The 27,869-nt window shown below is 42.3% G+C and overlaps 1 protein-coding gene across 1 annotated transcript; it reads right to left on the bottom strand.

Annotated features, from left to right (window-relative positions):
* Nucleotides 1-27,869, bottom strand: LOC101868426 (D-threitol dehydrogenase-like). The gene is made up of 8 exons (XM_031049263.2): nucleotides 27,642-27,869; nucleotides 20,398-20,634; nucleotides 19,084-19,161; nucleotides 17,638-17,854; nucleotides 12,557-12,765; nucleotides 11,960-12,032; nucleotides 6,828-6,945; nucleotides 1-607 (listed from the first exon to the last, which is right to left on the bottom strand). The coding sequence occupies exons 1-8, from the start codon at nucleotides 27,858-27,860 to the stop codon at nucleotides 412-414; spliced, it is 1,347 nt and encodes a 448-aa protein (XP_030905123.2). The 5' UTR covers nucleotides 27,861-27,869; the 3' UTR covers nucleotides 1-411.

Here is a 27,869-nt window from a genome sequence, read left to right as displayed (position 1 = left end):
ACAGATGTCACTGGAACAACTCAAATACAAAGAAATCGCCTAAGAACAATATACTGCACAGACCAGCTAATACTGATTGCTATAAAAATACCCCCTGTTAAACTAAATAATAGCCAAATCTCGCTGCAGTAAATGTGCCTTTATATCATTAAATACTAATTTAACAGAAATCTGAATGCATAGTGAAAAATATGAAAATGTTGAAAATGAAAGATTGCTTTTCTTTCCTTTTTTTTCTTTTTCTTTCTTTTTTTCATTATATAAGTCTCCAAAGCAACACCTGAAAGAAGAAAACAATTATATCATATTAACTAGCAACTAGCTCAAGCCAAAACTAGGACTTGGCTAAATTCTAACAAGCACATTCCAAAGTAACCTATATCCCTGAGAGGGGAGGCTGGAGAACACCCCTCACCACAGGCTCTGGCCACCCTCAATGACCAGATTATGGCCTGTCATATAGTCGGAGGCTTCGGAGGCCAAATAGACGACAGCAGCCTGCAGGTCGGTGGCCTGCGCCAGCCTACCAGCAGGGATGTCCGATAGCCAGCCCTGCACCAGTGGCTGCAGGTCCTTGGAGTGGATGAGCGGTGTGTCAACGATGCCCCTGCAACGAGCACACACACTGATAGTTTAGGATCAGGTTTGGGCCAGAAGAAAAGGCAGCATTTATAGATGTTCAAGATGTTAATTCAGAAGAAAAACTGTGGAATGGCACAGAGGGAATACACAAGTCAGACCTGCTCTGCCTTTGCTGGAAGTCACAATCTAAACTTCTTTCCATATGTTGTTTGCTGCCAATGGGCAGGCTTAGAGGTTTTCTTTAAACACATACTATCTTCTTAGCTAAGAGCAGTACCCCCTTGCTTTTAGGTTACTGATTCTAATCACCAGTTTAATTTTTTCATAGAGAACAAGCACAACATTGGAACCAAAAGCACCTTGAACCTGGTCTGTCATGTCTCTTGGGAACTGTCATCCTTCTACTGATATCTCTTCTCACTGCTTTTCAGCATAATGTCACACAGCGTGTTTGTGTACAGCCCAGAAACAGAAAACAGCCTGACTTTCCATATGCCAAAAAAAAGGAGGAAACAAAAGCCAGCGCCCTTCCGGGCATCAGAGCCTTTCCACACAGAAAAAGAGACGAAGAGAAGCACAGCACACCCAGCACAATTCCTTTTAAACCAACACCCCGACAAATCCCACCTCATTTACCTGCCTTGCCTCTTTCACAGTAACAAGTAACTACACCATTTATTAAACCTCTGCTAAGTTCATTTTCTTCCGGTCCCCTAAAAATGAGTGATGCTCCAGAAAGCACAATGCAGGGCGAACATTTGCCTGGCTTTTATGACTTTAACTGCGACTGATTTGTCATACTCCTCCTTAACAACATATTTGTATTTTGCAAAATGTATAATTTTTTCAGCCCCTGAACAAATATATTTACATAACTGTGTCTAACGAGAAATTACAATTTAACTTCTCAGAAATGACAATAACTAAAACCTGAACTGCCAATTCCACTTTCATTAGTGTGGGTAGAAATGCATTCCAAATGTTAATAAAAATTCCAACATGCTGATAAATTAGCGCTTCTAAGGAGCATGTGACACCTTGTTAACATATTCCAACCTCAATTATATTTCTCTTCAGCACCCTGTTATCTGGAACCTTTGCTGGCAATCAGAGGTGCTGTTTTTCAGCGGCCAATTTTCTAGATAATGTAGCTTATCAACACTGTGGGTAAACTTGCCAATGAAATCAGGCTGCACTGAACCACACACACGCTAATTGCATCTCTTTTTTATGCATATTTACAGACTGTCACTTCAAAGAAATCAGTGGCCCATTGAGGCAGCCAGTTAGCTGGAAGAATTGCCTCTTGCAAATGAAAATTAGCAAACAAGCTAGTGATAAATATGAAATGAACAAAGTATAAAAATGCCCGTTTTGTTCTGAAACTTCATCGGCATCCCAATTTATACTTCCAAGGAAATAATTTCTTGAGACACACTGGATTCTGGGTATGAGATTTACCTTTTGTTTCAAGTGAAGGTTGAAAACTGCTATTTACTCAGTTACGAAGTGGAACTAATTCAGACTTTCCCCCAAACATTTCTGTTTTCACTAATCGGGCAGGATTTAAATATCAGCTTTATTTTTTATTGTAATCACCAATAAACACCAGAGCGGTTCAGAAACCAAGCGATGCAACTCTGGCAACGTAATAAAATCAAATACATTCCAGTATAGGACTGCAGACGGTTTACTTATTTCCCCCAAGCACAGTCCCCCACCCTCCCCCCTTATTCTCCCAAACTCCTCAAGAACTGGTTTTCTTCAGAGAGAAACGTGCTTTGAGCAGCAGATGTGAAATATATTGGGCTCCTTTCCCTTACGTGCCTCTCACAGTGCTCACAAAGCCATCAACATAATCATTGTGGCTTTCCACTATCAGAGACCAGAATAAGATCCATATGATTTTGTTGGGTTTTTTGTTAATTTACATATATGTTTTAACCCCAAGGGAATGCAGATTAGGGAACACAACACATAGTTCTCCAGCACAACAGATTTTGCTAAAAAGAGGACATTTTTCAAGCTGTTCAGAAAAACAATCTTTGGTCTGATCACTGTAACCTGCAAATCACAGCGCTGTGCCTCTCGCTGGACCTTCCCTCAGGTTCACTGCAAGTAGCAAAAATTTAGATGTGTAACAAAACTTAATTATGAATTTTTTGCTATATAAATGAGAAAGGAATATAGCGCAAAACTTAAAAGTTGCAAACACACATACTGATGGCACTATAAATATTAGGCATGTCATTGATACTACACATCTTCTGGGAAAGCTTTGGTGCCAAGTTGGGCAATTTAATGTTGTCGAACCCTTTTAGGCAGATTTTAGTTGGCTTCTAACCAGTTCCAGCAAAGACAACTGCCAATGCATTAATTCCCTACCTCATCTTGTATGCAGTGCTGAGCCTATCAGTACTTTCTGTTGCATGTCAATGTAATATCAAACTGCTGGTTTCTTAATGTTAGATATGAGCATCAATATTTCATTATTGATACACAGGACAATTTGAGACATTAGGGGGAAAAAAACCCAACAAAACCCAACAGGAAAAAAACAATTGCCTAAAACATTTCCACTTCAAGAGACACATTTGGAAAAATATCACTTACCAGATACTTAACTGGAATTGTTACGTGTGCTCAATCCCCACATGAGAGCAAAAAAAAAAGATTCCATCTGTGTGTAACTTGATTTCTTTCAGATGAGTTATTAATTTGAATGAGTTAAGTACACTCCACTTAATCAGGAAATGTTTAATCACGAGATCCACTTAATTGGGACATCTCCCAAGGAATTAAGATTTAAGTCCAAAGATACTTACCAGCAATGACTGCTGCTTAATGGGGATAGCAATGCTGCTTAATTGGGATGCATTCAGGTGATGCTGGGGTGCTGCTTCTCCTGCCATCTCCACCTCACTTTCCCCCATGATGGGGTACACCCAAAACCTGTGGTGAGCTTGCAGTACCTGCTTTCTTACTCCTCATACCCACCATGCTAAAAGCCTGGTACAGCACTGCACAGCTGCCTCTGCACTGTCCCAGGAGAGCAAGGTGGGCATGCAGGGGCCAAAGCCTCTGCCCATCGCAGACCAAACTCAAATCCCTACAGCCCACCAGTGGGGAACATGGTTCAGGCACTGGGGCTGCTGAGTTTCACTGGGTCTCCAACAAACTGGCCTATCTGTGGCACTAGGTTGAGCTGAAGATCAACTTCCAGCTGCCCATTCCAAAGGTCAATATGCCAATATGGCACTTTATGCCTTGCAAATCAAGTAGGGAGATGCAATTAGCCCCCAATATGGACACTACATCAGTGCAATGGCTGCAAAAATTAAGTGTTCCAATGTTGTGTGTGCCACAAACCAGAGATTCTCAAATGTCTCCTGCTCCATCGCGCCCAGGGATCAGCAAAGGGGCTAAAACACAAAATAGGCAGCCAGGCATCAGCCGCCTGTCAGTGCTGTATAAATGTCCCTATTCACACCCAGGTCCCCCCTTCATCCCGACCCCCAGATCTCTTTCAGGAAGACTCCAGCACCTTCTTAAGTTTGCACAGCCTCAGCTATGCAGCAGGCTGTAAGGCAATTGCACTTGATGGTGGCTGAAGGGCTGAGCATAGCTTCCACAATACCCAGAGATGCTTCCCTTTGCACAGAGCAAGGGGTTAAGCCAGCCAAAGCACCCAGGGAGTCTTGGCCACCTCCTTCCCATGGGCATGAGGCTTGCCTGGCCAGCAAGAGAAACCTGAATCTTCAATTTTATAAATGCAGTAAATTATCCTAAGGACTCTGTAGTAACATTTTATGCATTGATAATTTTTATGCATTGCTCTGCATAAGTTTTATGCACTCATTAAGAAATTAACTTGATAAAAAGTGACCAGATAGGAAGAGGAAAAAAGGCCAGAAGGTTTGCATGGTGAAATAATATTTAAGACCAGACTGGAGCGTTTGGAGTTACAGAGGTACGCTGACAGTGCCTGACAGCATTAATGCAACCATGAGTAGGAGGGGGAAAGTACTTAAGGACACACTTACAGTTTTACTTATTCAGAGATTATCTATCTTGGTTACCATCATGTCCTTTGGACAAAGCCTTGGGTGACATGGTTTAGTGTGAGGTGTCCCTGCCCATGGCAGAGCAATAGGAACTAAATGATCTTAAGGTCCTTTCCAACCCTAACTATTCTACGATTCTGTATCTACTTCTGAGCTCCTCAAAATCCCCTCCTCTTAAGACAACTACATGCCAGGTTGGACATCCATGGTCAGAAAGACTTGTGCATTTGGGACATTTTTCAACCCTGCATAGTACTCTGATGGCACTGAGGCTACTGCCTGGTAAAAAATGCCGCTGTGCCTTGGTGAGTCATGTCAAGAAACACAATGAGACCAGTGGGGTTTGTGGTTCTGGGAATGGGTCTAAATCTGCACTGCAAAGCAGGTTCACATCTCATATAGCAGAAGTAAGGGTGAGGATTTATTCACTCTCAATCACATGTAGCCTTTGCTTATATTGGGAAGGGATCTGAGCTATATGAAGGCTAATTCCTCTGAGTGCTACCCAGAGTTCTGTTGGTGGCCCCAATATGAGGGGCTCAGCCAGTTCTTTGAACTGATGAGGGGAAAACTCTGCCTGGCTCCTGGAGCTTCTCAGTCCTGGTTCTAGCTGCATAAGGGGGAACTGCCTGGTATAGAACCAAGAACCTGAAAGACAGCAAAACATTAGTCCTCTGTGCTCCCTTTCTGCCTATTCCTGCACAAAGAGCCCCCTCTTCATGTTATAGGACTTTGAGCTCAGAGCTGCAGTAGGGATGATCAAAATGCAACCCCTTTTTGGCATGAAAAGCAGAAATAGATAAGCGTGACAATTTTTTTCTCCATGCTCTGACAAATGCCTCCAGAAACATAACTTCTTCAGATATATGCTCCCAACTTACACAAAACAATGAGTTTTTATCATTCAATGGATATTTTTTAAATTCATGTAAGCCCCCTAGAAATGGGTAATTCCTCATCTAAGACCCCTCTCATCTGTGATTGCTGTGAACGTGGTACTACTATCTCACCTCTGTTGGTACGGATTACCTGTGTGTTTTCAGACACAATTCCTGCCAGGTCCTGCTGAGCTTCCTTAATTCCCTTCATCTCCCCTGGCTCCCAAAAGCCAGTGTAAATTCACTGGCACTAGTTGTGGGAATACTATTGCAGTCTTGCTAGCATTCACATGGGGAAAATCCCATACGAAGATGCTGTTTAAAGAATCTGTGGATCACATAGAGCGATGGCTGGAGTCCCTGATATAATTAGTAATAAATAATCATAAGGAAGACAACTAGCACAAGTAAGTGGAGAGCAGACCGACAGTAAAAACAGAGGCATTTGCCATTGAGCTCTGATAATTTTTTTACTCCACTTTGTGAATTAAAATATGTCATTTGTTTTTCCTAATTTGATGTACATTATATCTTCATTATTACAGTTTAACTCCTGGGTTAAAATCATGCACTTCTTATTTACTTTGATTGACTTCAATGGTCTACAGTATCTGACCACTTCCAATTAACACTATCCACTTGGGTTTCTGCTTAGCACTACCATGCACTGTTAATTGTTTTATACAATGACTGTGTTGGGTGTGTGAGTGAGACACAGGGAGTGAAAAAGTGTATGATGTGGTACAAAAACTTTTCTTTGTGAATAAATGCCATAAAATAAAACATACAGCTTTAAACATCTAAAAATAAGGAAAATGTAATTTGTAATAAAGATATATATATTTACAAAATTACACCTGGCCTCCTGTGATTGTCAAAGCTGAACAGTAGCTCAATTACAGCAGTACAATGTGGCTTTTAAAGTGCCTATATATTTGTCTCAAGTAAAAAGGGGAAAGAAGTATTGTCTATTAAGTGTCAAAAGCCTTTTCTTTAACCGCAGAAGGCTTGGACAGACTAAGGAAATATTTCATCTGGAAGAGAAATGCTAAAAACTACCCTTCACATCATTGGAAAACCTATTATCAAATGCTAAAACCTCTTCTTAAATCCCTGAGTATACACAGCAACAGAGCAGGCTTGGTTATAAGTATTTAAACCTTTGTTAAAGAAAAGACAACATAAAAAGGGATGCAATCCACCTGCTAATTAGAAACTTTATTTGCTGAGATACTGTTCGTTTGAGCGTTTTAGAGCATTTCATTCTCTTTGTACTTTCAAAATGAGACTACATTTTACTTACGGGGAAATGCAGTTCACTTTTACTCCTCTGTCAATCCACTCGGCTCCTAATGTCTGTGTTAATTTTACGACCCCGGCTTTTGAGGTGTTGTATGCCACCTGCTTCTGTGGGTGCGGGACTAGAAGGGATTCAGAAATAGAAAATGATTTATTCTGCACAAATTCAGATAGCTGAGGTATTAACATGGGCAAGTCCCTGCATTGAGATGAACCATTTTCCCTGATACTAGGCAGGGAGCAGCAAGAATTTAGCCACCCACAACAGAAAACTCTAAATCTGTATTTTGCCATCTAACACTTTTGCCTCAGCAGCTGGGCTACTGGGAAAAAAAATATGAAAAAGAAGGAAAGAAATAAAATAAGAAATTTGATAGGTACCATGTTTGGGCAAAGCCAAACTCAATGTATTAAAAATACATCTGCAGTATTTGACTATTCCCAAGCAAAGTAAATAATCATATACACACATGCACATTCATATATTATACACATATATGTATTTATATATGAAATGCTTGTACACTTTAATACTAATGAAGTATAATGTAGCATAATGGTATGATGTAAGTGCATAATAGATTTTATATAACATATTATAGAATATTATATAAAGCTTTTTGGAACAAATTATTCTCCATAATTTTTATCCTATCCATCGTCTGAAGCAAACACATCACATTATCTAATCAGTGTTTGTGTGGATGTGAGCGCAGGTGCGCCCCAAAAATGCAGAACACCCACCACTTTCAAAATGTGAGGCTTTTGAAAGTGTTTCAGAGATGTCACATGTCAGTCAGAGAGGGAAAATGATCGGCTTGCTAATTACAATGTTCAAGCTTGTTAGTGCTGCGTGCTCAGGTGGCTCTGCCCCTCCACCAGCTCTCACACTTGCAGTGTTCCCGGGAAAGCTACTTAAGGACAAATCCCCAGGGGGTGTAAAGTGCTTTAAACCCACAGGAGTCGGGCTGGTTGGGCTGCTGGGATTTACACCCACAAAGTATCTCTCCTTGGACTTTTCTGGCTGCCATTAGGACATCATTAAACAAATCCAGTGCAAAGCACTGATCCATAATTAGTGCTGTGTCGGTACTGAGCACCACTGACTCTTTTGTGAAGGAAGAGTGGGGAAAATCAGTGCTAAATATCAGTAATCACAAAGACAAGCAATTGTAGTCTGCAGGGTTAGGTAATGCTGAACCCAGGAAGAAAGTGAATCGTTGCCTTTGTGTAAGGTAAGCAGGCAAACCCCAGTGCATTTTGATAGAAGCACGTAAGCAGCATCAGTAGATGGCATTAAATTGGTCTTAATTTATTAAGTTAAGCTGGTGCGTCAGCTCTAGATCACTACCATCCATGGTATACCAACACATCCACTACCGCTTTTATTGACTATTGGTTTTGAGTATGTCAATATAAAGGGTGAAAAGAAGATGATAACAAATTGAGTTAATCCAAACTCCGAAATAGCCAAAAGCCCTGCTGCAAATTACTGAGCCTGTGAATAAGGAGTTTCACCTGGAACATAAATGTTTGTGAATAGATTTATATCACACACATGATGGAAGCAACTCAGTGTTTCTTTTTACTGCATGGGCAGAAGGTTTGCTCAGAATATGGAGGCTACAGAGAGCATTTCATACCATGTCCCCCCTCTACAGTACTTATTTTGCACTCATTTCTTGTGCAATATAAAATAGTTCCCATTTCAACCAGCAGAACCACTTTGCCCTCTGCATGTGCCGGTTGCCCCTCAACGCAGTGCACTGTGTGTGCTATCAAATAGATGTGGAACATCATTTCTTGATTAATTGCCATGCATCAGCTCCAAGTTACATACAACTTTGGTAGTTAACCTTGTAACCTCCCAAAAGCAGTTCTTTGCTAAACTTTCTAAACATGTCTGCCTGTGATAAATCATTTGCCATTTGCTAAGAGGATAAGAGTTTTGGCACAGGCTCTGCACCTCTAGAGCATGGTGGTGAGAACAGCAAGTTGCTGCAAGCTATCAGAATCAGCTTTCCAGTTAGGGGTGGGTGCTGAGACTGGGTTTTCAAGAGTCTCTCTATGTAAGTCCTTTTGTCTTCAGAAGAATATCTAAGGAAAGTAATGCAGATGATGGTAGAATTTCCCCCTCCTGAGATACTTAGACCCTCTCAATTGGAAGAGCTCAAGAAGCCAACGGGTGCTGCAAAGGTCTGACACGCATGGGTGGGTTTTCTGAGGCTGAGCCCCCACTCCACCTTCTCTTCCCTTACCTAAGGTGGTCTCTTACAGACAGAAGAAGAAATCTGCATTCCCTTAAACTCATACAAAACAGGGCCTTTCAGCAGTACCACCAAAACAATCTGAATTTGAAAGGCTTCTGGGAAGTGAGGACACTCCTGTTTCAGACAAAGACAGGAGGAAAGCAGATAAAAATGCTGCCAACAACAGGTATGTTACATTTTAAACACCTGTATCCTGGTTTTGGCTGGGACAGACTTAATTTTATTCCTAGTAGCTGGTTTTGGATTTAGGATGAGAGTCATGTTGATAGCACACTGATGGTTTTAGTTGTTCCTGAGCAGTGCTTACACAAAGTCAAGGACTTTCCAGCTTTTCATGCAAGCCAGGAGACTGCGAGTAGCACAATAAGCTGGGAAGGGACACAAAGGGGACAGCTGATCCAAGGGATATTCCATAACATATGATGTCATAATGAACAATTAAACTGGGGGGAACTGGCTGTGAGGGGTTGACCACTGCCTTAGGGACAGGCTGGGCATCGGTCAGCAGGTGATAAGCAACCGCATGGTGCATCACTTGTTTTGTATATTCTTTAACCATTCTTATTATTATTTCCCCCTTCTTTTTCTGTCCTAGTAAACAGCCTTTATCTCAACCCATAAGTTTTGACTGTTTTCCCATTCTCTCCCTTATCCCTCTGGGGGCAGCAAGCGAACGGCTTCGTGGTGTTTAGCCACCTGACAGGTTAAACCACAACAACCTGACACTATGTTTTTGCAACGTTCTTTAGCGCATAAGGCTTCTAGCCTGACCTTGAAGCAGGCATGTAATGTTAATGGGAGGTGCACCGAGACAGTGAAGACCAGATCACTTACCACTAAAGATATGCACTGTAAAGATTACAGATCCGAGTTACACCTGCGCAAACCGCAGAGCCGCAGCAGCCTCGTCTCCGCTGCTGAAGCATACGTCTGGAATAACTCCAGTGAAATACCAGAATCAAAATGCACATACGCAAAATGTATGCGGCTCATCTTCAGTTAATTAAAACTGATTCTGAGCAGTGTATCTGGGAAAAAGAATCACAAACAAAACCCTCCCTATCCTGCTAAGTGTCTCCTCATTTTCCTGTATCTCTGAGGAAGGACTCAACCTACAACAACAACAAAAAAAATATCCCCTAACTATTTCTAGAAACATTTTATACTATGCCAGTTGGCCAACATACTTAAATAACCAACCAACCAACATATTTATTTAACATTCAGCAGATGGACATGATATGAACATCGTGGTTTTCAGTCGTAGTTTTATAACTACTAGATTTTTTCAATGCCAAGATTCAAACAGGTTCAGAAGGTAAACACATCTCTTCATCTCTTAACTCCTGGCCTAACATGCATTAACTTTCAGTGACATTTAAACACATCTTGCATTGACCCTTCCAGACTGCTCTCAGGGCTGCTTTCCAGCTTTCCTTCCTGCTCTAGGACTAATACTGCCTCAAACATGACCCCATGGGGGTCTCGGTGGTCTTGGCGTGCCAGCAAAAGGAGGTGCAGCTGGGGCTGGGATGGATGCTGTGGTGAAATGGCATCGCCTGCTGGCTCAGCAGAGCTGTGCCAGGGCCTGATGAAGAAATAGGGGAATGCCTCTCCTTTAAGCCGCAGAGTGCAATTCTGGGTTGCAAGAGGGAGTGTGAGAGCTGTGTGCCAAACCAGCAGACCCCAGCCGGTGCCAGTTTCCAGAGCTTTGTGACTTTCTATAGGGTGCAATACCTCCCAGTAACTTTTGCTTTGTGGCAATGATGTGGACAGTCACAGCCCTAGCCCAGACTAGAATTTCACTGTACAGAGCAGAGCATGAAAGGTCTGGGGCATTTGAAATGTAAAGCTCTAAATTCTTTTCTAAACTGCTTCTCTTTGGGAGACTTTGTAACTCCACAAAGCTGGGGCAGAGGGATGGTGCCTGTGTTTAAGTGTAAGTAAAATGGCTGATAAAGGCAGTTGAAAAAAAGAAGAAAAGATTAACAACAACATTATACATGTAGTTTTGAAGAAGCATTGAAAGTTACTGTGCAATAAACGGAGCAGAATGTCACAGAATGTCAAACTGGGCACAGTAAAAATAAATGTTATTCTGAAGGAAAATAAAAAGACTGCATATTTATATAACATTCAGCAGATGGACATGATATTAATACAGGGGTTTTCGGTTGTACTTTTATAGCTACTAGATTCTCTTGCCTAACTTGGCAACCCAAGGCACCATTTGATTTTTGGATTTGGACAATACTGCAACAGATGTCCAGACCAATAAAATAAATTCCTAAAGGGCTATGCTTAATTTGTGTAATTGATCAATTTTTGTTACATGGGCTTCAATTCACCAGCATGTAACTGCCTTCCAGATTAGCTCAGCAGTAGGGATTTCATTCCATATGTTACAATGGTTTATTGGCGCTTTTGACGATGCTGCTGATTCAGCAGCGTTGGTGGAGACACCTGTTGGCAAGGATAATGAAATAAAACCCCGGGGTACTGGGGAGAAAACCAGTGGAAAAAGCTTTTGGGTGGCTTGTAAACATGACAGGGGTACAGCTTCCCACACTCAACCGCATCTGCCTAAAATCACTGGGGAGTGCACCAGCACCTCTCCTGTGCCATCAGTGCCTCGGAATCAGGGAAGGTGACTCCACCTCTTCTATAAAAAGTAATAAGTGCTCTAAAACATAGAGGACAGGCAAATGTTGAAAAATGATATCAATAAAAATTTTGTAGTACATTTCCTCTAATACAAAGTGTCAGTGATTTACTCCTTCCCAATACAGGTTTAATTGATTCAAATAGCATCGGTAGTAATTAAAATATGGATTCTGAAGCACAACTGTTAGCTCTCATCACTCACCTATTAAACTTGCCATAGATGCTGTGTTAATTATCTTCCCATATCCTTGATTCAGCATAATGCGGCCTGCAGCCTGTGACAGAAATTAAAGGAAAGACCAGTGACCCTTTCTGTGATTGTGCTAATAATGACATGATAATAAATTAGTCTTCACTTTTCAGAAGAGTTTATGTGCTAACACGTTTCTTTGAAGCACTTGATATAAAAACTTGGTATAAAAATGGCTGATGCAGGAAAAATCCCATTGCCATTTCAGACCCTCTTCACTGTGGACAGTATTTTTTCAAAGTAATCACTAATGTTGGGAATGGCCCCCAAAAGCTGTTTGGTTTTCAGGATGTGGCAAATAACCACCCTCCAAAAAACCTGGCCATTCTTAAATGCTTGGCCTTGGGCAGCCAGTGAGTACCAACTGCTTTTGAAAACATTGACCAAAATCTGCAACTGCTATAAAACAAATCCCTCTAACTCTACCAAATCTAGGACTGATTTTATTGTGATTATTAGTAATAAAGCGTTATTAACTATTGGTAAAGTAAATGCTTATGAACTGATCACCTATTTGTAAAACAAACCAGTACAGCATCTCACACTTACTTGGCAGCACAAAAACAATCCTCGTAAATTAACATTAAAAGTTTTGTCCCATTCTTCTAGGGAAGTATCTTCACTTGCCGAGTTCATATTGATTCCTGCATTGTTGCATGCAATGTGAACTGTGCCCCAGCGAGCTACAATCATATCCACAATCCTCTGCACATCCTCGGGTTTGCTTACATCTGCTGCAATGGCAATGCTTTTAATCCCTGTGTTAATATAAGAGGGATGAACAGCACAGGAATTCATAGAGAAAGAAAAGTATTCTGGTTTATGATTATTTATTCATTCCTATATGTATTATTTATATGCCCCATTAACTTATTGCTCCACAAATTATAGCAAAATGTGCATTTGTTATTTTGAATGCTGCCATTACAAAGTCGTTCACTGGTGCGAGGTTTGCTTGTTGGAGGCCAACACAAAACTCAGGTGTGGGAGCCGAGTGTGCCACTCCACCAAAACGAAGCTTTGAACACTGCACCATCTTCTGTCCAAACCCTCAACTGCAGCTTCCTCATCCCTGAGCAGCTCCACAGAGCTCACTCAGGACTGGATGTTAGCCACTCGGCAGCCAGAGAAAGCCAAGGACTCTTTAATTTGCTCAAATTTAGATGTTTTTTTATGCCAGTTCCCCCCAGGATGCTGCAAAAATCAAGCTTATTTGTCCAGAGAGTCCTCTCTGGTTGAACTACAGCATCCAGACACAGCTGGGAGCCTCAGACAAAACCAAACCATTTTTAGGAGGGAGCTAACTGGGCATACGTGCAGGTTCACAGGTACAGTAGTCATGGTGTCTGGCCTTGTTTATTGCAAATCACACTAACTAATCATCACTAATAACAAAAACATTCAGAAATTAAGACATCTACTGGTTTTGAAACATGTTTTTTTTTCCTAGAAAACTCCAGGCATTGACTTTTGCACTAGTGCTGATCTGTAAATAGTGTAATTTAACTTATCAAAATCAGCTTTAAATGCTATTATTATTAGACAAAATAAGCACCTTTTGCCAATGGGATTATACCCATCCTGAGAGTTAAGCAAGGCTGTGATGAAGTGGGCCTTCACTCACAAGGAGGGAGATAGCCACCAGGGATGGACCGTAGATCAGCAGTGTGCAAGCGGAAAGTGCAGAGGGGGAAGTTACAGCTGTTACAGAAGACTTTTCTACTTCTGTTGAAACAGAAAATTTTGTTACCCACCGGTCCCTCTTTTAGATCATTCTAATAAAAAAAATTTAAAAGAAGCCTTAAATTTATCCTAGGAGAAAAGAAGACTCCCCCAGAATTAAACTTTGAGATGGAGGCTTCCATGAAAGCAAAGCAAAGCAATAACTGCTCAGTGATGTTTGAAGAAAACAACAAGAAAGAGGCTTTTGTATGGAAAAGCTCCTCTTGATCTCCAGTGCCTCCAGAAGCTTGCCAGAGAGCTCGCCCTGAAATGGCCCTGAAATGATGCTGGTCTGCGATGCTCCTCATGCTAGGCCATGGGACCTAATGTCCCCTCTGGTCTTCAGCTATGGTCCAAGGCAGAGAAAAAGGCAGACCCATAACACAGCCACTTGCAAAAATGAATGCATCTTCTGCTACAAAACAAGACCTGTTATTTTATAGTAGGCTTTATGCTAAATATTCTGAAAGAATAAGAATAGCCAGACAGCTCCCATTGCTCCTCCTAATTGTTATCAGGACACATACAGAATGTACAGGGAGCTGTTGCAATCTTTCATGTTCGATTTACAGACAAAATGGGCGCAAGCATGTTACTAATGGTAACAGAATGAGGCTCTTCACCTGCCCTCCAACTTTCACCCCATTTATGGCTTCATCTTATATGATAGTTCATAAAAACAAGACAGAAGGTGCCACGCGTGAGCGTCTAATGAAGAAGCAGTGAAGGCACGCTCACTTCAAACAAGAGTCCCACACTTGACCTTAATCAATTCAGTTGCACTCTGAGAGAGGGGGGAAAACCCACTTTCTGTCTCTCTACTGTCCCCTCAAAATCATCTGTTAAAAATAATAGATAAACTATGGAAAAATAGCTTAAAAATCTGTAGTCCTGACCAGAAGTAAGAAACCCAGCACATGGCCGCACAGTTACATGCATGATGGTGTCAGTGCATCTCTTCAGTACACAGTTTAGTTTTGTGATGAGAGGGGCAGGAGAGGAGCCTAGTGGCTCCGTGCTGGAGAGACATCAATGTGCTGAATCTGCCTGAGGTGCCCTTCTTCAGGGGACATGTACACAGCCCCCTGCCTCAGGCTTCATCTCTGGTCTCTCAGTATAAGTGGAAGTAATACATCGCATATAGACAAGAAGATCAGAAGTGACATTGTGTGGAAGGCATTTGCATAGTTTACGGTGAAAATGCACATTTTAAAAATCCCTTCAGACTAATTCTTCCCTTAAGGTACAGGCAGTGATTCCCCCTGAAGAGAGGGGCGTATGTAGTGGAAGGTAACCCTTAGGATTTTTTGGTTACGTTTCATCATTTTTGGTTCTTCTGTCAGGATCCATTAGCAACTGCTGAAAAGGTATTCACGCAGGATCTAAAAACAAAGACCCCAGTAGCCAAGGGACATACACCCGAGCTGTCTAACAAAGCAGAAACTGAGATCACAGCAGTTCTGATGTTTAAAACTCATCGTGAAATGACGGCACCATCCTAAAAAGCAGTAAAGGGCTCCTTGGTATAAGCAGCAAAGAGGGTTTAAGCAAGCTGAGCAAAATGTTTTGGAAAAGCATCATTATGGGAATAACTTTCTTTACTGTGAGGGTGGAATGGGTTGCCCAGGGAAGTTGTGAATGCTCCATCCCTGGTGGTGTTCAAGGCCAGGTTGGACAAAGTCTTGGGTGACATGGTTTAGTGTGAGGTGTCCCTGCCCATGTCAGGGGGGTTGGAACTAGATGATCTTCAGGTCCTTTCCAGCCCTAACTATTCTATGATTCTATGACTTGGGGCACTGTGTTTCCAACTTTGAGTTAGAGATCCATGACCAAGGTGGGGGGAAGGGAGAATCACAGCTCCTTTGTGTGTATTATAGCAGGAAAAATATGTATCAATATTATGATTGCTTCAATTTACTCATGTGAATATTTTGAGAGTAAGGCTAGTTGAACCTTTTTGTCAAAATTTATTTCCAACAGAGTGTGTTATTTCTTTGAAGCCAAATGTTTCATGGAAACATAATGATTTCAACAAAAGTTTTCAAGGGAAAGCTTCTGAGATCTGGGCTAGACTCTGTAGTTACCTTTGGAGAGAAAGAGATTGAAAACCTGACCTTTTCAGATCCTGTCCAAAACCAGGCATTTGGATATAATTCCCTTTCACAAAAGCATTACAAAGTTTGGGTTTTGTTCCAACAAGGAACGACAATAAATTTGAAACCTCAAAAACCATCATGAGATGGAATAGCTGTGCCCTGACCAGCTGCACTGCTGAAGTTGATAGAGAGTATTTGACCTCAAAGGATAAAGATGTGAAAAGACTGAGAAGTGAGATTTTCTTTACTTTAGACTGCAATAATATTTGCTATGCCTCGTGACCTCTCTGACTGCACTTCGTATCACTCCCCCACCTCCTCTGGGCTTGCAGCCCACCAGTAAAGGAGCAGAGATGTAGGGCAGCCATTGAAAGATGGATGATCAAACTTCTACTGAAAATGCCCTGGAGATAGCTTAAGTTAGTTTTCAAATAGGCTGTTGGCATCCACAGTCTCATGGCTCTATCAAGTAGCCTATTTCTATCTGAATAGCCCTACTTGATATGCAAGATCTCACTGAGAAAAAATGTCCAAAAGGCAAGTTAACTTGTAGGGCACAGCTACTTTGTGCCAAGACCATATGGCTTCAGTGCATAAGAAAATGAAAAGCTTCAGGGAAGGAGGGACTGGATGACTCAAGAATCTGTAATAGGAGCTGGACATACTCTGCTCTAGGTTGTTATTTGGGATCAGACCAGCAATGAAAGCTTTAACCAATAAAACCAATGCTTTAACGCTAATACTCAGTGCAAAGTGTCTCTGCTTACTAAAGCTGGGATCATACAGACTGAGACTTTTTGTTTAAGATGTTCTCTGGGGAAGCTAAAGATGGTATCAAAACCAGAACTGAACAATTCCTCAACCCTTCCTCAGGATGTTGTTTGAGACAGGGGATAGAAATTTATCTGCAAGTGACGGTTTTGCTGGAGAATATGGTTCACAATGGCCCAATCCCTTTCTGAAGTCAGAGTGGAAACAAATACCAGTGACTTTATTCAAATAGGAATGTGAAAATTTCCTGGGTAAAGATCTATCCTTAGAGGAAATGAAGTACTGATCTTTGAAGAAGGCTCGGTTGTGATCTCACAAAAGGAATTATAAAATGGGAGACACTTCCTTTCTTTCCTCATTAAAATTATATTTCCAGTTTTCTTTTTCCCCTTTACAACTGCATTTAGCATGACTCCGGGGGGAAATTCAGTTTTTATGTTACATTTTCTGGTTTTACTGCTAAAATAGAAGTGGCTTGTAGAGATTTTACCTCTTTGGGGTGATTTTAGTTATTATGTCTATTAGTATTTTGTTCCTATATCTGACCTTGTATGCATGCTTGAAAGAACTATAGCTGAGGGTTTCAAAAGAGGCTTTGCTTCAATATGAGGGCACAATGAGAGGTTTAGGCTGATAAAGGCTCTAACTTGTTTTAGTTTTTGGTCCAGACATTAGGCATTGAAGAGGTGCCAGTGAAGGGGTATATGCTAATGAGCTCATAGGCCATGTCTGACACATCCTTAGGGAAGATTGGGGTGCCTTGGCTGCTGCATGGTTTACTCTGAGGAACACCATGTTTATTCAAGGCAGGTTATACAGATCTCTTTGGCAAGAGGTGGCCCTTCTTTGTCCCTGTCAGTCATGTTTCACTGCTCTGTTTCCTTTGGGCATTCTTGGCAAGGAATTTTGGTTTTGCCTCTCTGGTTGAATTGACATTGATAAGTAACTCACAGACGATGTGGTATCTATGACTGCTGAGACAATGCTGACATACAGCTTAGTGACCATACAGAAGGACCTGCAGGTCAGTCCCATGCTTACCTTTGAGGCTGAGCTCACACGCCACTGCTTTTGCCTTTGCAAGGACCAGATCCACAACAGCCACTTTAGCTCCAGCTTCCCCCAGTGCATGAGCAAAGGCTCTTCCAATTCCCTGCCCTCCGCCTGTGACATAGGCCACTTTGCCATCCAAACGCAGCCGGTCCAGGATGCGGTGCCTGTTATAACCCCAGAAGACATCATCCCTCACGACTTCTTTCTAAAACAAAAACATATAGACATCACACAGTAAGGTGGAAAGGTCAGTAAGAGATAGCTATAAAGGACTCTGCCTGTGAGAATGAGGTGGGAGCATAAACAGGGATCCATGTCTTGTTGTGCCACTATTTAATACAAACAGTATGACTAATTCAAGCCAAAAAGCACCTTTACCCCTCCAGATACGAGTCTCATCAGGAGCTCTAATGTGCAAGGCAATGCAACAGAAGGGCGTGCTTTGGGGAGATGCACCTATCATTCGCCATACACAAGGGGAGGGTATGGTGTTTCCTGATTCAGCTTCCCACAGGAGATAGGTCAGGTACAAAGTCTTAGAACATGACTAATTAATTAAATGACAGTTATTTTACCCCCAGTTATTTTATCCTGCCCTGAGGCTCAGCTGGATCCAGGAAGGCACGGAGGCTAAGAACACATTTCTAAAGGCAAGATTTGGCTCAAGTGGAGTGCAATCAAAATATCTTCACAAGGCTGATGCGCAAATAAAGATATCAGCCAATAACTCAAACCAAGCTGTCATCTGATCAGCTGCCATGCATCATTTCCCCCTGACTGGAATCAAAATGGAAAATACAAGATGTTTAAAATACTGAGTTTGAAATGCCAGGAATTACCAGTGGGTGTAGCTTTGGGAGCACTCAGGAACTGCAAAACAATCAGGATGTTTGGGCCTGGGTTTACTGAGATAGGCCATTATGACTCCAGATGGGAATTTCATTATAGCTGAATGATGTCCACTATATAAAATGGAGAAAGATAAAAGCACCATCTTTTCCACAGGACAAACAAAATCTAATGCCATGTAAATATGCAGTTCACAGACCATAGGAGGGCATCATGTGCTGCTTTTAGGCAGAAATAGAGCTGCTTCAGCTCTATTGCATGAGTTCATTATGGCTGGCCCCTAGCTCCATACACCCACACTCCCCTGTACAGGAAGGACTGGAGGTACTGGGCATGGATACCCAGTGAGCAGCTTGCCAGCATAGCTGAGCCAAAATCTTTGTAAGGATCAGCATTTAATAGCCTTAGTGTAACCTTGGACTAGCGAGGCTAGTATTTGCCAAGCTCTGAGCTGGTAAACCCATGCTGCACAGCACCATGGCACAACAGTAAATGAGTCTGGGCTCTTGACACCAAACCCCTACAAATCATTTTGTCATTGCCATCAGCTTTCCTCAGAAGTTCTCACAGAAAGGAAATACACACCTTGGATTCAATCACTGCATCTGGAGGCACAGGGCTCCTTCGAATGATGCTCAGTCCACTCTGCACTGGTAAAATTACCTGCAAATGGAACACATACACACACACAGTTCTCAAATGCTTTGCACTTGGCTTTCTATCACCCAAATCCCACTGATATGAAGGATAGTCCTTCCTTCCTTAGGCCACAGTAGCTTTTCTCCTACTCCTATGCTTTAACTGAAATTCCTTCCAACATAAATATGCCAGGCATTTGTATTCGCTCACATTCCTCTTCCAAACTCACAGCTTCCACAAATGCCAGCAAGAAAAAAAAATGCAATTTAGTCTCTCTGTTTTCTAAATCAGTGTCAGCTATGGCGATTTCTGGGTTTCCACAGCCTGGTTAATGCTGTCATGAGGATATTCCAGTCTTACGCTTGCAGCTCAGCAAACCATAATCACCAACACTTGGTGTTCTTCAACATTTGCTAGAACATCTGTCCTGCACCCATAGACGAGCACCAGTAGGTTTGCCACCTAGCTTCTCTGGTACCATGAACACACTTCAGTGAAAGTTGTACTGTGTTGGAGATTGAACACCAATATCAAACATTAGATGTGAGACCCCACATGATTTACCTGCATTGAATAGCTAACAGTAAGATTCAGGGCATGGAAAACTGTTGTTAATCTTTCCTAGGGAGGTAGAAGACCTCAATTCTCCCACCATGGGACCAGCCTCATAGTGTAGAAAAGGAGGCAGAGATCCAGCCATCCTCTGTGGCTTCCCCCAGCTGCAGCAGCCCCTCTGCCACACTGGTGTAGCTATGGCATATAAACAAGCTTTGCAGGCTGATAGCTTCTGCCCTGGGGTAGCATCATTCAACCCTGCTTTTAAAGCCTTGGAGGATATGTGTCTACTTTTGCCTCTCAAACCACAAAATACTGTTTATGCATCCTATTACTTCTTTATTTTTTCTCCTGCTGGAGTGGGACTTTGTTGGCTCCTGTTGTGTTCATGATGCCCTACAGCCTCCAGAGCGCTTAAAGCAGAGCAGCAGTTCCTTGGTTGTACTGGAGAGCTGATTATTCACTCTTAAGTGCTCCACTTTTATCTTGCCTTTCATACATTGTATGATGCAGACAGAAAGTAGGGGCCATTTCTGAATACAGAAACTCATACTCAGAGCTCAAGTGAGGTGAATGATAATAAAATTTGAGTTCAGTTTAGGTCTTCTGGATAATGGCACCAACAAAAGAAACATTTTAAAGAGTACTTTGCAAAATCCATAGATACAGTACCACAGGCACCTTAACCAATTGCATTGCACTAACCTGTTCAACACGCGGATCTGAATTAATCGCTGTGTTTAATTTTCTGACAGCTAGTACATTTTCATCAGATACGTTCTCCAGGTAGACTTGTCCTTTCATGAGTGTATTCTCTACACAGATCACTGCATCCATTCTCAGCAAGTGGTTATCCATGACAAAGCTGTAGTAGCTAACAGCGTTCCTTTGATCAGCATCAATAAAGACTAAATCAAAGTCCTCATCCTCAGCATGGAATGCCTGGAAAAAATTATGTTGGAGAAAACACTCATTATTTACTTGAAAATTTTAAGTCTTTCCATTATAATGTCCTTTGTATAAAGCCCAGATCAGAGGGAACCCACTTATTTTAAGGTAAAATTGCTAGAATTACTTCTGGAATTTTCCATGCTTTGCAAACAACTTTTCAGAAATGCGGATGACCCAAACTCTGAACCTCTCAAAGAAAATCAGGATACAAAAGAGGACGGTTCATCCCAGCTTGTGGCGTTGAAAGTCACAGCAGAAACACCTGCATATTTACAGTCAAAGTGAATAGATCCATCAGGGTAACGGAGAGGACTGGCATCAAACCCTGCAGCTGAGGTGCTGCAATAAGTTATCTCTTCTCAGAAGAGTAGCTATCAACAAATTGAAGAGTGGCAATTATATCAGTCTGGGATAAAGAGGCATAAGGCTGATCCTGGGAATTGCAAACTAGCGAGTCCCACTTCAGTAGCAGGAAAATGGTTGAAATCCCAATTAATAATAGAATTATAAAGCACATAAAAGAACAGGTCATGATAGAGATAAAGCAGCACAGCTCCTGTGAAGGAAAATGATGTTTCTTTAATCTAAAAAAATGCTTTGGATGGCTCAGCAACAGAGAGGATAAAAGAGAACTGGCTGCTATCATCTAATTGGATTTTCAGAAATGTGGCACACCTTCCCTCCAAGCAGGCTGCTGATGATAATGTATAAAAGTGTTGATGGATGACCAGATGGGAGCCTTTACAGCCTTCTCCTGTGGCAGTTAATGCACTCGCTGCCCAAGAGGCTGCTATGGAATATTTCAGATTCCATCTGGGACTATTTAACTGCATCTGTGTGCGTTGCAAAGAAACAACGGCTCCTCCACCTATCTCGGCAAGCAGAAATGCTTTCAAGTCTTGGCATTTCAAGTGAAAAGAGAAACAATTATGTTTTCCAGAACTCACTGTTTCTACCACAACTTTTAACAGTACTTCTTGCGTCCAGATTTCCCTTTTGTGTTTGGAGACATTGCTCCCAATGAGTGATGAGCGATCCCCCGAGACGTTAAAGCATCAATAACAAATGGCAACAGAATGTGAAAAACTAATTTGTTTTCAAGAGCGAGTTTGATAGCTCCCAAACAGAGATTTCAGGAGCCTTTCTGAAGCAGGGAGTGTGTCAATCAGACTAGGAAATAGTGGGAAGTGGATCACTGAAGCTCTGAATTACTCCACTGTGCAAACTGGTTTCACTGTGAGCTTGCTAGTGGTTAAGAAATTAACCCTCCTTGAGAGCCTGGACAGGCTTGACGAGTAAGTCACACTTTGCTGCAGATGCTTGATAACACAGAAGTTCTGCCAAAAGCATTCATAAATCCATATTTAGGACACCTTTGGATACTACACTATAATGAAAGACCAGGCCAAATACACGCTCATTTACAGTGAACGTAGCAGAAACTGGGACATCTGGTTTCCTACAATTCATCTTTTCATTTCATAACCAATAAGAAGATTTTGCCCTGGTTCCCTCTTGATCTGTTCTGGGGGAAAGCAGCAGGAACATTTTTGCTACTGTGGAAGAGCATCTTACATCAGGGTGCAACTGAGCCAGTCTGTTCAATGTAGAAACTTCAGGAAGGGTCAGAAGATAAAAGCTGGGAGGAGTTCATCAGGAAGAGAGATTAGAGGCCTCATTCCCCAGAGAGAAGAGCCAAAGCAAAAGTCAAGTAATTATCATGACTTATCACTACTTTCTGACTTGTAACCTTCCCAGGCAGAGGAGGTGGGGGGCAGACATTCAGAAGCAGATGTGGCCATCTCTGAACATATGTTACGACTGCTGCATGGTATGGCTCCCTAATGAAAAAGAATCTCACTTTTATGCACTGACTTCATTAGGTCCATATGGAGTTGTGCAGCTCTTGGCTATTAGCTGGACTTCTCATTTCAGCCTTCCTTCTGTACTGTCTACCTGCTGATAGCTTATCTCCTTCTTATCTAACTTCTGATACAGATAAACCACCTTTTAACTTTGCAGCTTTCATCCCAGGAGGGTGCTTGTGTTGTGTATGTATCCAGCACACGCCTGTCTCATCCTTGCGCTGCCTGGGTATGCAAGGCCACTGATTAGAAGGCATTTCTATTTTGTCAGTTCAAGTCCTGAACAGTCAGCCATGAGGTAACCTTTCATTTCTTCCACACACCTAGTACTAGACACCTCTGTGGAAACACCTGTATCACTGCACCGCAGTTTGTACTGGGACCTTGCCATCACTTGGGCTTCTTGTTTCCACAGCTTCAAGATTGCTGTTGGGTTCTCCATATTTAGCTGGAAACAGCTTCAGGACTATACAGGGAATCCATTAATTTCTTTGAACCAGCTGTGCCTTTAAAGCAGCCTCTACACAAGAGGATAACAGCCACAGGAGCGGGTGGGCACCATGGCCAGGGTACCACAGTGGAGAGGGTTTCTTCACTGCTAACACCCACTGCTGAACTAAGACAACCAGGAGGGGAAAAAAGCTGCTTTACTGGTAGCTCTGATCCCAAAGCTAAGCAGTGGAACTATCAGCGCAGTGATGAAGAGGAGAACACACTTCTGTCCCTCTGGGTTTAAGAAGAGGGATTGACAACCCTTGTCCTTCCAGAGCAGACTGGGTCAGGACCTGCCTCAGACCTCACAGAACGTCGGAGATGCCTTTGTCATCTGCTAGGAGAGAGGCAGAGCCCAAACGTCTCCAACTGTGAGGAAAGCTGAGATACAGAAGGAAATAATCTGAGATATCCTGCTGAAACTAATTTCCTGAATGGTTACAGTGCAGTCCCTGCTCCTTGCTACAGAGGCATCATAGATGGTAACAGATGGCAACAAGAAGTGTCTTAATTCAGAGCAAACTTGGCTAAAATTAATGCTTTTACTTACAGCAAGTCAGTAACTTCCTTTTGGATTAAAAAAAAAGCCAAACCCAAAACGTTATCACTGCATTCCATTGAAGAGATAAACCAAAAGCGAGCGTGAGGAAGGGCACAGCAACACTGTTGATGGATACAGGAAAGATCAGGGAGAGGACATCCCAAATAAAAACATGAATGAATCTTCTGCCAAAGCTCAGAGAAAACCTGATTGGAGTCCTGATCAGAGACAACACTCTCTCATAAGGCACATACAAACTCAATCTGAAAAAAATGACTGTCCCGTGCCTTTGATATGGATCATACAGTCAGCATATTTGTAATAAAGATGTACTCAAAACTTATTACCTTTCCTATGCCTTGTTCTTGACCTAAATGTAATAGCAATCCATCCTTAGGGTACACAGAATACATGAAAAAGTACAGCTTCCTTTTAAAACACCATTAGAATATTTTACTGTATGTGGACATACACTCTTGTTACTCCTAAATGCTATTCTATTGAGTACAGTTTATATTCACCGGCAAAGCTTAATCTCTAGGGAAGCTAGAGAGGGAATGCAATTTCTAGTAATAACAGCTCACAACAGTGAATACTATCCACTTATCCCCACAATTTCCAGCTATTTTGGACTCCTTTCTGAATTAACCTTTCATATCAAAAGGAGCAATTCTAGAGCACACTAGAGACTCCGACACAATTTCATGCATAATTTATTCACTCAGTTCAACATTAAACGCAGAGTCCTTGACTTTGTCAAGGTGGATTCTGTTGGCAGACTTCACAAGCAGCAAAACAGGAGAAATGAGATCTGCAGCTCAACCTCTTCACCTATTCTGTCTGGTAAAAGGAGGGGAAAAAAGGAAAACGAAAGCCCTGACATGCTTACACAATGCCCTGCAATCAGCAGAATCTGCTATAAACATGGTGTTATTTTTCACCTTGCATTTTCGGTTTTAAAACGGAAGGATCAAAATCATGGATGGGAATAATTTCCTGGTAGTTTGCATTCCCTCTGGATTCAATCCTGCATTCATTGTTCAACCAAAAGCCCGCTGGGAATTAAAGCAACCTCTTTGTGCAGGATCAGGCCTCTTGCTCACAGCTGATGTGTGGCAAGGCATATTATTCAGGCACAGCACAGCAGAGTTTAGGTTTAAGGAGCTTGTTGGGACATGTTTTTAAACGCTGGCCCAGCACACATTGAAGAGGTAGCCAATTCCCACTGAAAGCACCTGTACTAAAGACTGATGCAGGGAAATACTCAACCTCAATTCAAATTAAATTTTAAAATATTATGCAAAAATTACAGGGGTCACTTGGCACTGGGGCTTGTGCCATGGCGTCTGTGAGCTACATGCTTTGGTGGGGACCTGACTTAGCTTGGCAGTGTGTGTCCTTCATGCATGGGTTCTTTTCCATATTGCCATCAGGTACCAAAATGCACCTCCACTTGTGCACCAGAGCTCTACAGCTCCTGTCTGCTATTTAGGATCCTTTCACAGCTCAAAATCCCAGATGTTTTGCAGCTGGTTCTGATCTGGGACAAGAGACAGAACCTGGCCAACCTCACCGACTCTTGTGATAAAGCAAAGGAGCAGCAAGAGGCTTCAGGAAGCCTGGCCAAAGTGCTGCTATGGACTGCTGTGCTGTGTTTGCATAGCTGTCCAATTGCTCACAGCCCTGATGAGCCACTGTTATAGGTGGAAAAGCCAGAGCCATGTGGGTGCCACAATTGCCCCACTGTCTGAGGTGTGCTGGCACAAATGCATCATCCTTGTGGCAACCACTGTAATATCTGGCAGCTTTCCTTGTGAAGGACATCAGTGAGGGATGTGGATGTGGACACAGCATCAGATGGTATCCTTTACCTGGGATTAGGATGTAACTCTTGGATGGACTAGTTTCACACCAGAGGCAAGAGTATATCATACACCTTCTGGCAGTGTGGACTTTCTGAATCATAGCTTCATGCAGCAGAAAAGGACTTCCCTGCCAGGTAGGGTTATCTATGTATCATATGACACTTTTGTGCTTTGAAGGAGCCAGTGCAGTGAGGCAAATCCACTGCGCCCAGGAGCTTGCAGTGCTGCAAATATCTGAGCTGCAACAGGTAAGTAGAAATCCTGCCCTGCTGCACTTGGCTTGGAAGGAAAACGCAGCCAGAGTCACCACAGCAAGAAAGCTGCAGCAGACACCTCCAAAGAGGTGGCTGATAACCATCTCTGCCCTCTCATTTCTCCAAAGGGACAAGGATGAAACCTAAGGCTGCAGACACCATAGACAACAAAGACAATCCTTGCTGGACCTTGTTCCAGCTTTCCTGAATCTCACCAGCCTTTTCAACATCTGTTAGCCCACTCTGCTCTAGACCAGCCTTCCTGCAGATGATGTGGGACAGAAACACTGTTGTTCTCTACCTCCCCCATGAAGCTGTGCCATCCCTGGCCCATATCCCACCTGTGACTGCTTCATCCTTTCAGCATGCCCATGTGGCAGTGGAGGAAGCCAGCATGGTCTCCAGCCTAAACTGGCCTTCTCTAGGAGGGAAAACACAGCACGCTGTTCACAGCCTGAGCCTCTTTCATGCATCCAGGGGTGTGTTTCACAAACAGCTGCCCCACTCCAGGTGGGCAAACTTCAATGAGCCCAAAATGCAAAGGCATCAGAGAGGCCACCAGAAGCATTGCTTCATCATGTACAGCCATTGTGGGCTAGGACCATTGTGGATTAAGACCTGTAGGACAATCCTGATTACCCAGATACCAATGACAATATATCTGCCAGGTTGAGCAATAGCAGTTTTGAGTCCACTGAAAAAACCCTGCATAGAGAGGGGTCCCCAGAGCTAGGATCTCTTCTGCCAAACACAAGCATCTCTGCTCCTGCCAGCTCCAAGAGCTATTTGAAGTCCTGAGTACCTGCAGAACTGGGGTCAGGATGTGCCTTTACGTTGCAAGTGGAGGATATAAAAATCAATTGCAACATTCTGTTTTAAGGATTTAATTTTCATGTCTTTGCTCCCTTTTTTAATCTCTACGCAGCATGTACTCTGCCTGCCTCTAGATATTTTAATTCAGTCACAGTAAGTCAGTTGCACAGAATGGGCACTAGAGAGCAACAGCAATTCAATTAATTTCACACTCACTGCAGGGAGCTGGGATTTTAACTGCTGCACATTGCAGGTGATCTGTAACGTTTCGTTTATCCAGATACTTGGCAAAGCTCTCTGTTGCTTTCTTATCAGACTTGGAGGTCATGAGAGCCAGAGGTCAGAAAGCTCCTGGCCATTTCATTTTAGAAATAAATATGGTAATTGTTAATGCAAATAAAATTACAATCAAGCTCACACTGACACATCCAGATTGAAAATGGAATCAGATCAAATTGGTTTGCATTAATAATAGAAAGGCTATTTATGTAATGGATGTGGCACGGGCATCACCTGTTAGTGTGCTGGACCTCCAGCAACTTCATGGAGATCCGTAAACTGGAATTAAACATGAGACTCCTCTAGCTGCATGAAATCATAAGCTTTTCTCTTTCCTGGAACAAAGTCAGTAGTGAGAATGAAACGAATAGAGCTAACACATTTCCTTGTCTGAAGCTTCTCACATTGCTCTGGAAGTGAGAAGCTTGGGGTCTAATTGCCCGCAATGTTTTCAGTGGGGGAAAATGAGAGGTTGTGGTTGAATTACAAACTTCTTTGGGACTTTCCTCATTCTTGTGAACAATGGGAGAAAGCTGTCCTCAAGAGCTGGCTCAGCAGGGCACAGATACACTCTTCCAGCTTGTTATACTTAGAATTAGAGACCCTGAAACAAAGCCCATGAACGTAAGGTAAACCTCTGCCATTAAAGCCTATCAACCCATATTTTAAGCTTTTGATTCCTCTGAGCAAAAAGCTACAGTATTTTAATGGTGAAAAAGGAAAAAAAAAACTACCTTGTGTGAAAGCTGTACCATCATACCTTGTCATGAATAAGAAATAACTATAATGCAAGACCATGTTCACTTGTGTGCAAGAGACAGGACCTGCCTGGAACTCTTTAATCTGCTCTGTACAAAAGCTCCCAAACTCCCCTTCCAACTGATTTTACCTCCAAAGTGTCTGCAATTGGTCCCACTCGCATGCTTATCTTTTTGCCATCTGAGGAGTAATCAAATGCTTCTTGGCTGTTCACTCCGAGATACGGCGCTTCAGCACATGCAAAGATCTTGCCATCATCTGGCAATTCTTCTGCGATAGCAAGGATACTGTAACCTTTAAGCTTGCCAATTAATAAAATCTTCCTGGCTCTGATCATATGAATAAGCATCCTAAAAAT

The sequence above is a fragment of the Melopsittacus undulatus genome, chromosome 9, assembly GCF_012275295.1.
Source record: "Melopsittacus undulatus isolate bMelUnd1 chromosome 9, bMelUnd1.mat.Z, whole genome shotgun sequence".
NCBI lineage: Eukaryota > Metazoa > Chordata > Aves > Psittaciformes > Psittaculidae > Melopsittacus > Melopsittacus undulatus.
This window is presented reverse-complemented; position numbering and strand designations above follow the sequence as displayed.

Coding starts and splice junctions, on each gene's coding strand:
- LOC101868426 (XM_031049263.2), bottom strand. CDS start 27,860: ATGCTTATTCATATGATCAGAGCCAGGAAGATTTTATTAATTGGCAAG. Junction 12,766..17,637: donor GTGTGAGCTCAGCCTCAAAG/GTAAGCATGGGA, acceptor ATATTAACACAG/GGATTAAAAGCATTGCCATT. Junction 608..6,827: donor AAAGTGAACTGCATTTCCCC/GTAAGTAAAATG, acceptor TGCTCGTTGCAG/GGGCATCGTTGACACACCGC.